Source organism: Micromys minutus (assembly GCF_963924665.1).
Source record: "Micromys minutus genome assembly, chromosome: 24".
In the NCBI taxonomy this organism is placed as follows: Eukaryota; Metazoa; Chordata; class Mammalia; order Rodentia; family Muridae; genus Micromys; species Micromys minutus.
Window position 1 is genome coordinate 29,846,782 of NC_137959.1, and position 10,449 is coordinate 29,857,230.

The window sequence follows — 10,449 nt, forward strand, 5'->3', positions numbered from 1 at the left end:
CTTGGTCTCCCATCAACTGTTTCTGGGCACTTGGTGAGGCAGAGCACCAAAGAAGGGGGCTTGTGCTCCAGCAAAGCTACTCACCTGGAAGCTGCAGGGAAGCAGAGGACTTAGAGGAAGCCAGGGACAAGTATACCCTCAAGGCCATGTGCAGTGGCTAACTCTTCGGCTATGCTTTGCCTCCCAAAGTCTAAATCACATCTCCATTAGCCTCTTAAACTATGACTCTACCAACAGAGCTGTTTCTCCCCTCATGTTGAAGAACTACCTCCAACCTCTATCAGAGAGTTCTGCTGGGGACCAAGTCTTCAACACACAAGTGCTGGAAGTATAGTTCAAATCTTTAAAAAAAAAAAAAAAAAAAAACCAACAACTGGGATCTCAAAACTATGTCCTCTTTTACTTAATAAACCTAGATCTTTAGTTTTAAAAGAATTAGTGGTTAAAATGCAATCAATGGAATTCAAAAGTAGAGTAAGAGGCCAGCAAGATGGCCCAGGCGTAAAAGGTATCTACTCCCAAACCTGATGACCTGAGTTTAATCCTTGAGATCCATACTGTACAAGGTGACCACCATCCCACCCCTACCTGTCCGACTTCCACATGTTCTATCAGCAGTGTGAGTGCCTAGACCACTCAAAACGTTTAAATGTTGAGTTAAAAATAAAGTAAGTTGTCACAGTTGCCTCAATTTGGAGAATTAAGCTATTAGGCCACCCAGATACTACACATGCAGGATGGCTTATTTTCTAGAAGTTAGGCTCTCATACTCCTTAAATTATTCTACAAAGTAGAATCAGAAGAATGAGTGAAGGCTAACCAAAGCTTACCAAAGCTGTTCCCTCAAATGCAGGCACGGTGGATGGCAGGTAATACAGGGTTATTGTCAAGAGTGAACTTACCCATTGTGAGACAGAGAACAAAATGGAATGACAGCACAGCCCTCTGACCCCATTTATTAAAGAAACAGTAAGAAAAGATACAATGCAGGAAAAACACCAACCATCTGTCACATCAGGCTGAACAAAGCACAGTGATTTTCCCTTTCGTCCCTCCACCCCCACCCTAGTTCCCCAATTCCCATCCATATCAGTTTAAGGTTTGAGGTTCTTTGATTGGGAGTACCAGCAAGGAGGGAGCTGGATGACTGGAGGAACCTTATATCTGGCCACCCCCAAGTCCCAGAAGAAAGGAGCTGCAGGCCCAGTCCAGCAGAAATGTGGTGGGTCTGTGACATGGGTGTCTACCTCCCATTCTGTGTTCAAGCCCCCAGGGAAAGGTCTGGCGGTCTGGCAGTAGAGCATGACTAGGTCCAGGGTGCCCAGGTCAGTTACTGAAGCATGGTCCGCTCACCAATGCAGCATCACTAGACAGCAAGTGAGCCAGTTCTCCAGTGGTGAGTGGGGAATTAGGACCTGCAGGCCAATGTATCCCTGAGGAAAAGTCCACAAGAACAATTCAAGAAACTAGTAAGAAACAAGGGGCAGAAAGCTGTGGGACAAAAGCACAGCAGGTTTCCAAAGGCCAGAGATCCTTTTTCTTGAGGCCAGGATCATCCCTATCTGCCACAGTCCGCATTTCACAAATAACAGTTTGCCTTCCATCAAGAAAAAAAGCAGAGGAAAAAAGAAGGCTCCCTTGAACTCGAGCCCCAGCTATGTTCTTCAGACTGTAGTTCTGTATCTACTCTTTTATCTAAGAGACAGCCCCAGCTTAGAACCACAGTGCTTAAATAACCAAGTGGCCCTGGAATAAAAATGGTATTTAAGGGGGTAACATTCCATTTGGGTACATTGCAGACATTGGACCCCCTGGTCTGGGGAAAGCAGCTGGATTTGAGCCAGGGAGGCTGCCTACCCTAGGAAATGGGACCAAAGTCTTGCCTACGGGGCCATTCATCCTTGGAAAGGAAGCTGGGTTAAGGCCCAGGGTCCCTGTTGGTCTTGCAAATGGAGCTGGGTTGATACCCACAGGGCCTGCTGGAGAAGAGCCCAGGTGTCCAGCAGCTGACCTGGGAAAAGCAACTTGACCGGGGCCTAATGGACCAGCAGATCTTGGAAAGGCAGCTGGACTTGGACCCTGCAGGCCAGTGGCCCTTGGAAAGTTAGCTGGGTTGGGGCCTAGTGGCCCAGAGGCTCTTGGGAAAACAGCTTGATTTGAGCCCTGGAGGCCAGCAGACCTCTGAAAGGTACCTGGATTTGAAGCCAATGTGCCAGAAGACTGAGAGAAGGCAGTTGGGTTCAGTCCTCCCGATCCTGTCCCCCTTGGAAAGACTCCAGCATTTACCCCCATGGGGCCACCTGGTCTTGAGAAATGAGCTGAATTAGGACCCATGGGGCCAGGAGCCCTAGACATGGGAGAGGGATTTGGCCCTGGAAGGCCAATTCCTCGAGAGCTAGGACCTGTGTTTGGGCCTATAGGGCCAGGTACTCTTGTCATGGTGGGTGGGTTTGTGCCCATGTTTCCAGAAGCCTGCGAAAAAGAAACTGAATTTGTCCCTAAAAGACCTGCTGCCCTTAGAATGGGAGCAAGATCTAAGCCTTGAGGTCCAGCCATTCTTAAATTAAGACCAGATCCTGTACCCAAGAGGCCACCTGCTCTATTGTCCAGATTTGGACCTGGGCCTAGGCCACTAGCTCTTGGGTTGGGCCCAAGACCCGGTCCTAAGCCACATGCTCGTGGGTTGGGCCCCAGGCCTGGGCCTGAAAACATACCAGACCTAGGGGCCGGGTTTGTACCTAAAAAGCTTGATCTCAGATTTGGACTTGGTCCAGGACCCAGGCCAATTGGCCTAGGATTGGGAGGACCAGTCCCAGAGGACAAAACACCTGCCCTCATGTTGGGTCCACATCCAGGGCCCATGGGGCCACCACTTCTAGGGTCAGGACTGGCTCCCAGGAGCCCACCTGCCCTTGGGTTAGCCATAGGACCAGGGCCAGGAAGCCCTCCTAATCTGGGGTTAGACATAGGCCCTGGGCCTGGAAGAGCTCCTGTTCTAGGGTTTAAACCTGGTCCTGGTCCTGGTCCCAAAAGGCCTCCTGGCCTTGGGAAAGAAACTGCACCTGTGCCAGTCGGATTCATCCCTCTTGGAAAAGAAGCCATGCTTGGGTCACGAGCACCAGCAGGAAAATGTGCTGGATTTGACGCCAGTGAGCCTGATGGATTTGGAAAAGGAGCTGGATTCCTTGCAAATGGAGCCAGGTTTCCACCAAGAGAACCTGCTGCCATAAGGAAAGGATCTGAGTTCACACCCATTGGGTGGCCTACGTTCATAATAGCCCCTCCGTCCAGTCGTCCTCGAGGTGGCAGTGGAGCACGGGTCCAAGGAGTTGGCCGTTCTCTAGGAAAAATCCGGGGTTCTTTCATACTTTCTTGGGGACGTTGGTGATAATAGGCTTGGGGCGAGTTTTGAAAAGGATCTTGTTTTTGATGAGTGCTGTCACCAAGTACTGGGTGCCAGTCTCTCGACCAAGCTCATCACAGTCCTGCTTCTCAGGAGTGTGTTTGACAAGGACTGCAAAAGGTTTCTCCAGGTGGATGATTTTCCCATACAGGATATGATGCCCCACGATCAGCACAGGGATTCCCTTTGGCAGAACAGAAGGAGATGCCTGAGGTTCGCATGGCCATTCATTCCTTTCAGGTGCCTTTTAAAGCTGCTCTTGGCAGCTCCCTGGTCTGGCTCTATCACTGTTAAAAACCACACTGGCAATCCACCCTTGTGCCCTTTTCATTCTTTGTAGCCCCATGTAAAGAACATTTCTATTTTTAGGATGGTTCCAGATTCCCAAAGGCTCCATTTCTCTGCTATTCCAGAAGTTGGGGTACAGCAAGCAGATAGCTCTACAGACTGGCTAAGCCTCGAGTAACAAGCCTGAGGACAGTCCTCACGCTGGGTCCTGGGAGCACCACCTTGGTGTAGCTTGCTTTACTGAGGCATAAGGCAGGGAAAGAAAAGCCCCCTCACCTCAGTGGTGTAATGTAGGTCTCCCAGGAGGTTTCCAGCTAATCCGGTGCTGTAGCGAGCCTCGATCTCCCCCTGTAGCTCCATCAGCACCCATTCTGCCAGGCCTTCAGCCCCCGTACTGCAAGCAAAGGGCTGGCGGTTACAATATTTTTGAGTGTTGAAGGATGAGTAATGTCCTCCACCTACACCTCCATTAGAAGCCCAAAGGAACTGTTGAATACAAGTTCTTGGGAAATCGAGCAGTACTGGGAACTGAAATATAGATCTTAATGCAAGTAGTATTTACATATGATGTACCTGAGGACCCTAATTCCTCCAGAAAAGTGTGAAACCAGTATAGCTCTTAACACTTAAGCTAAGTAAAAATTTTAAAATGTACTCACCTGGAAACAACAATTTGCACCATGAGCCTTCCTTCATTAAAAAAGCAACTGAAAAACTAGAGAAAAAAAGAAAAAAAAAACTTTTAGGACAGCAATAATTATAGCTAGTATTTATCACTTAATTGTGTGATAGGCACTTTCCCCCTTTGAGAGAGAATCTCTAGTGCAGGCTATCCCTGAATTCTCTATGTAGCTGCGGATAACCTTGAATTTCTGATTCTCCCGCCTCTACCTCTAGCTTGTCTTGCTAGGGACCCAACCCTGGGCCTCACAAACACTAGGCCAGCATTCTACCTACTGAGTTTTACAGTCCTGGGCCAATGTGTGATAGGAACTTAGAATTCTAAGTGCTTTTAAACATGTTACTCTATTGCCCTAGCAATGCCAAAAGAGCTAGGCTTTTTTGCTGATTCTGAACATATAGATTACAGCTGTTAGTGACAATCATTGGACTGGCAATCCAGTCATCGTATTACAACAAACGGTAAGGCAATTTTTTTTTTTTTTTTGAAACAGGGTTTCACTATGTAACTTGACTATCCTGGAACTGTGTAGACCAGACTAGCCTTGAACTCAACAGAGATCCATCTGTCTCTCCCGAGTTGTGGGCTTAAAAGTTTGTCCCACACGATTCTCAGCTACACACTACCTTTCACTTAGATGGGGGAGTTTGTTCCTATACCTTCATGTTATACAACAGCGCCACCAGGTGGCAATTTGGAGCACCCTAAAAGCTTGCTGCTAACTGGCTTCATTTGCCCTTGTATCTGCCTTTAGGGAGATTGGGTTGGGGAACCAAAGCTTTAGTGTTACCTACCAGCCATGGTATAAAATGTCAACAGCTTTTATAATTGTACTAAAACTCAGAAAAAATACTAATCAAGATTTTTTTTTTCCTTTTTCTGTTTAAGCAAGGCTGGCCTGGGACTTGGTACAGTACATTCTTTACCTCAGCCTCTAGAGAGCTAAGACTATAGCTGGCAGCAGCATGCCATTTGATGGGTTTCTTTACTGGTTCTCATCACTTTGGACCTCCAGTAGGCTTATATCATATCAGAACCTCTTTCCAGGGCACCAAGCACACTGGGTCAGCAGCTAACATACTTTAAATGTTTATTATGTACTACATGTTACGGTATCTCAGCAAACATGGCAACTGTGATAATAACCATTTACTCTTTGTAGTTGAGGCTACTGGGTCATATACAAATAAAAATCATTATTCACATGTGGTACACACTCAACTAGAGTACAGAGAGACAAGACAGGAAACTGGGCCATCTAGTTACTTCAAAGTCACTACTTAATTTTCCCTTCCCAAAGGACAGAACCAAGTACCAGCAAGAATGAAAAGGAATCATGTGTAAGTGCTGTCTGCAGCAGCACAAGGGCACAAAAACTAGAGTGAGTCTCTGTACCCAAAGAGGTTGTGACCCTACTGCAAAAAGGCAATACATCAGCTTCCAGGGCAAAAATCTTTGTGCATATAACAAGACCATTCACAGAAGTTAACCTAAGTATCCTGAGACAAGGTCCATCTTTGAACTTCCAATCCTTCCATTTTAATCTCCTGACTACCGGACCAAAGGTGTGTGGCACAGAGCCCTGCTTTCATAGCTCTTCTGAAGTGAAACAATCCAAATTCAGAAGGCTGAAGTTCAGGTTCCAGCTTGTAACATGGAAAGCTACAGTATGATCACACTCAGGTCAGGGGCTAACACCTAGATGATGACTCACTAGTGTCCTGACTAAATATAACTCATGCAAGACTTTAGACTCCTAATGAGAACAGCTAATTTTTTAGATTGGGAAGTAAGCGGTTCAGCATTTGACAGTCTAGCTTTGATTATAATTCATAAAGTATGCAATACGGATCGAAAAGGCTAATGCAGGTCAGACCAAGCTCTTTCAAGTAAGCTTTTGTTGACTGATGTGGTCAGTGTATGATGGTGTAAGCTGCAAAAAATTAGGTGGTCTAAAAAAAGCAGTGGAACCGAGACACTGTCTCAAGGCAGAAGACAAGGCCTGAAACCTTATGTCATCCTCCGTATTCACACATGCATATATACAATACACACATACCAAAATACTACTTACTGAAAGCTAATTTCAATTTTTGTGTGTTTTTTATTCACAGGAAATAGAGACAGTGTGGCTGCCAAGTTTTCTCAGTGCATTCTGTTTCCTGGACAGACTCCTATCAGAATAAGAATTCACAATGAACTAAGTAAAGCATACATCTGACTTCTGAGTCAGGGTAGCACTTGCAAACCTACCTATGCAGGTTCAATTGAAAACATACATCTTTATATACAGATAAAGGAAGCCTTGCCTGAGTTACTGGCAAATATCTAGTGATGCCTTGGAAAATAGTAATTTTGTGGCTTACAGCCTGGCCATTCTGTTGCTGTACCCCATCAACCCTGTAAAATTTGTTTTATGCTAAAGAAAATTAGGTGGTTTACGTGTATATAAAAAGAAATGCAAGCTCTGTGTGTGAGTCTAGCTTAGAGACACCTGTATATTGATGTGACTTGTGTATATGAATTCTCTTTAGAAAACTTTAAAATTCTACCTTCAGGGCTTGACATTTCTTATAGCATCTAAATTCCTATTACTCCTTTCCTTGCTCTTTGAATTCAGCAGACAACTCTCCACAGAGCTAAATTAAGTAGATTTGAGAACACAACTGACAGAGCTGACAGGAGTCTGACCATGTGTCCCAGTTAGCACAAAGCTTATTCAAAAGGTCTGAAAAGCCAGTGTGGGGCTATGCATCTGTAATCCCAGCCCTTCGGGCTGAGGCAGGAGGACTCTGGGTTCATACCCAGCTACACAGTAATACCCTGTCTCCAACAACAAAGGTGGATACGAGGGATCATCTTAAACTGCACTCATCTCCTTGTGAATAGGTAGGAAAAAGCTGAAAAAGAGGTGAATGAAGCCTAGTATAAGCAGAACACCTACAATCTGAAAACATGATATGCTTCCAAATAGAAAAAAATTAAAAAACATATCAAATTTCAAGATTTCTCAGTTATTTTTTCAGTTTTAGGAATGCTCATCTAAGTCTATGCAAATAATCGAATATCTGAAGCACTTCTCTTGTGAATTTTGAATGCTATTTAAACTGTAATAAGCCAAATTCTGTTAGTAACAAAGAGCAAAAAATATTACAACGAAAATTCTCTGTGTGGCATCAATTTCTGAGTCTTCAGTCTCACTTCATGCTAACACTTAGAGACAACCAGAGTTTGTAGGACTGTCTAATATTTGGCTTGTTTAGAAAGCAGCACAGTGTTACCAATACAAAAAGAGCTCATAGCCATACTCTCGTGGACTGCTTACTGGCTTGTCTCATTCCATCCTGACAACCAGCTCAAGATGGGCATGGTTATCACACTCCCATTCAGAAGAAAGGCTTAGAAAAGCTGAAGGCTAAGCAATTGGTCACATAGCTAGTAAGTAGTAAAGTGAGATGTGACCTTAACTGTTCCACTGTGTGGTCCTTACACCAGCCCCTCCTTATACAGAACTTCCCTGAGATCCACCTACCTTGCACTTGGCCTCATTCTCCTACACACTGAGCAACCTTATACCTTGCAATGAAAGCAGCTAACAATCCAAGTGAATACATTAAAGTAGCTAATAAGTTATTATCGTATCCATGTTTAGGCTTTAGAGTCAAATTCAATGCTACTTTGAGGATTCAAAATTATACCCTAAATCCTCTGCCCCCCAGCAAGGAAGAAGCCCTGAGGACTGAGAACTTTTTTGCCATGGGTTCACTTTAATCTGACCAACCTCAATTCTCATCCTCTGCTCTCTAAATCATTACACATTAAAGGATCACTCATGTCTTAGGGAGCAGCATGATCAATGAACCTCATAATGGTAACTTCCCAAGATAAAATGTGGTATGAGATGTACCTAACCATACAAACAGAAAAACAAAGGATTGTGATTCAAAGATTTAAATCTAATGACACAAAATCTTCCAAGACTAAATCATGTTTTATAAATGTCCATTTTATTAGCCTGGTTTACAGACTGAGTTCCAGGACTGCCAGGGATATACAGAGAAACCCTGTCTCAAACAAAAAAAAAAAAAAAAAAAAATCATTATAATGTATCTAAACATTGTGTTATCTGCTGGGGAGTAAACCAGTGAACAAGACAGACACTGCCTCTGCCAGTACTTTTTATTTTTGTCCATCTTAAAGGGAATATGTTCTAATTCTTCAAAACTATAAAATAACTTTTAAAAAATTAGAGTAAAATGGCTTAACTATTTCAGAGTAAAAAGTTAAATGTTTCTTAGAATATGTCAAGTAGAACATCACTAATACCACATTAGTAACTACTGTGAGTGTTTACAATGGACAAAACAGCCTATAAAAGTCAACTTTATACAACTGGAGAACAATTCAAACGTTTAAGTCAGGGTTTACTGAAATGCTTCAGGGCTTAAACTCTGGAAAGTCATTTCTCTAAATATGACAACTATTTCTCTATGTGCCTTCAGCAAACGAACAACCTCATGAGTTTTATATATGATTGAATACAAGTCGTTTTTATTACCAGTGTCATGGTGGTTGTGTGACTGAAGGGGATGTTTGATGCTAATTTTCTAAGGAGACCTTGTCTCTTAATAGGGTTGTTACTAAGTATAAACCACTTTAAATGAGACACTTGCTCCCCTCCAAAAAGGGGCTGTGGAGGGAAGATGGAACTGGATGCTTCCGAACTTTTCATTAGTGAAGAATGTTTTCAATACGTGTTTAGATACTATGCATACACGTGGTACGTTCCCATCACGTGGCAGGATCCCTCCATTGGAGGGAATCAATTACTGTTATTTGTAGACAATGGGTAGAAAAGATGGCTTCGGTCGATTTGAGTTACTCCGGTTTTCTCCATCTTCTGCTACTCTGCCGCCCCATCTCAACCTTTCCTCCTCTTCCTGCCATCACAGGCTCCGCCTCCCAACCCTTTCTGGCCGCGCGCGGTAGTTGTGGGGGAGGTCCCCTCCTTGCTGGATTCTTCCATTTCTTCTATCTCCACCACCCTTAATCCCCCCTCCCATTTTCTCAACTAGACAGACTCTAACTCCCTCTTCCCCGTTTCTCCAACTCCCTTCAAACTATCCCAAACTACTATTGGAACCGTTTTTAATCAAGGTGTTTAACTATCTACCTCCCTAAGAAACTATCCATCCCACCTCACTCATATTTAAACTGCTTTCCTCCAGGGCCCCCACCAGTCTTCATATCCCTCACCTTTCTCCCAGAGTCCTCTTTCAACTACCTTCCTCTACCACTCAATACTACCCAAAATCGTTCCCAGTCCCGCTTCTCTAGGACACCACCCTCCTCAACTCTTAGGATTCACTCCACCCACAAAGCACCCGAGATCCCTTGGCAAGCACCCTCCAAATAAATGTCTCCCAGCAGCTTCCTCCTCCCCACTACCATGATTTAAAATAAATGTCCCCTGAAACAAGGCTCACATTTCTGTCAGTTCCACCCCAAACCCCTTTTGAGCCTCCCGCTGCCATTCCCGCTACTTTCTGGGTTCCAAGTCCACTCGACTCCAGCAGGCCTCCCGACAGGGGACTGAGCCCCTTTCCCCGCACATACCTCGAGGATCCGGCCCGCGCCGCCCCCTGCTCCGTCCTCCGCCCGCGTTCCGCCAAGCCTTTCCGCCCTTCTCCCACTCCACCCAGCTCCCTCGCTCCCTTCCTTCCGTCCTTGCACCGCTCCCGGTCCCCAAGCTTCCGCAGCACGCGGCGGGCTAGCCTCGGCCCTCGCGGCCCTTACGCTCCCTTGCCCAGCATGCGCCCCTCCCCCGCCCGCTCCCCGCCCCTCCGCTCGCCATTCTTCTCCCCGAGCCGCGCGCCCCGCCCGGCCCCGGCTGCCTAGCTGGCCGATCTTCCGCGCTTTCGCCGCGGTCTCCGCCTCCGGCCTCGTTCCCCGCGGCCTCCCGCGCCCCCCGCCCGCGGCCTGACCTGCAATGGCGGCCGCCGAGCGCGGCGCCGCGCGGCCAACGGGCGACAACCGAACCTCCCGCCGCCGTCGCCGCCGCCGCGAGCATTGCCTG

The 10,449-nt window shown here is 45.9% G+C and overlaps 2 protein-coding genes across 2 annotated transcripts; both read right to left on the reverse strand.

Annotated features, from left to right (window-relative positions):
* Positions 1–969: 969 nt before the first annotated feature.
* DERPC (DERPC proline and glycine rich nuclear protein) lies at positions 970–3,366 on the reverse strand (the record flags this gene model as incomplete). Its single annotated transcript, XM_080936969.1, has 1 exon — positions 970–3,366. One exon carries the CDS (start codon positions 3,364–3,366, stop codon positions 1,765–1,767), a length of 1,602 nt encoding a protein of 533 aa, XP_080793095.1. The 3' UTR covers positions 970–1,764.
* CHTF8 (chromosome transmission fidelity factor 8) lies at positions 3,363–10,431 on the reverse strand (the record flags this gene model as incomplete). Its single annotated transcript, XM_080936971.1, has 4 exons — positions 10,358–10,431; positions 4,351–4,406; positions 3,968–4,085; positions 3,363–3,587 (listed from the first exon to the last, which is right to left on the reverse strand). Exons 2-4 carry the CDS (start codon positions 4,371–4,373, stop codon positions 3,363–3,365), a joined length of 366 nt encoding a protein of 121 aa, XP_080793097.1. The 5' UTR covers positions 4,374–4,406; positions 10,358–10,431.
* Between the last annotated feature and the right edge of the window lie 18 nt (positions 10,432–10,449).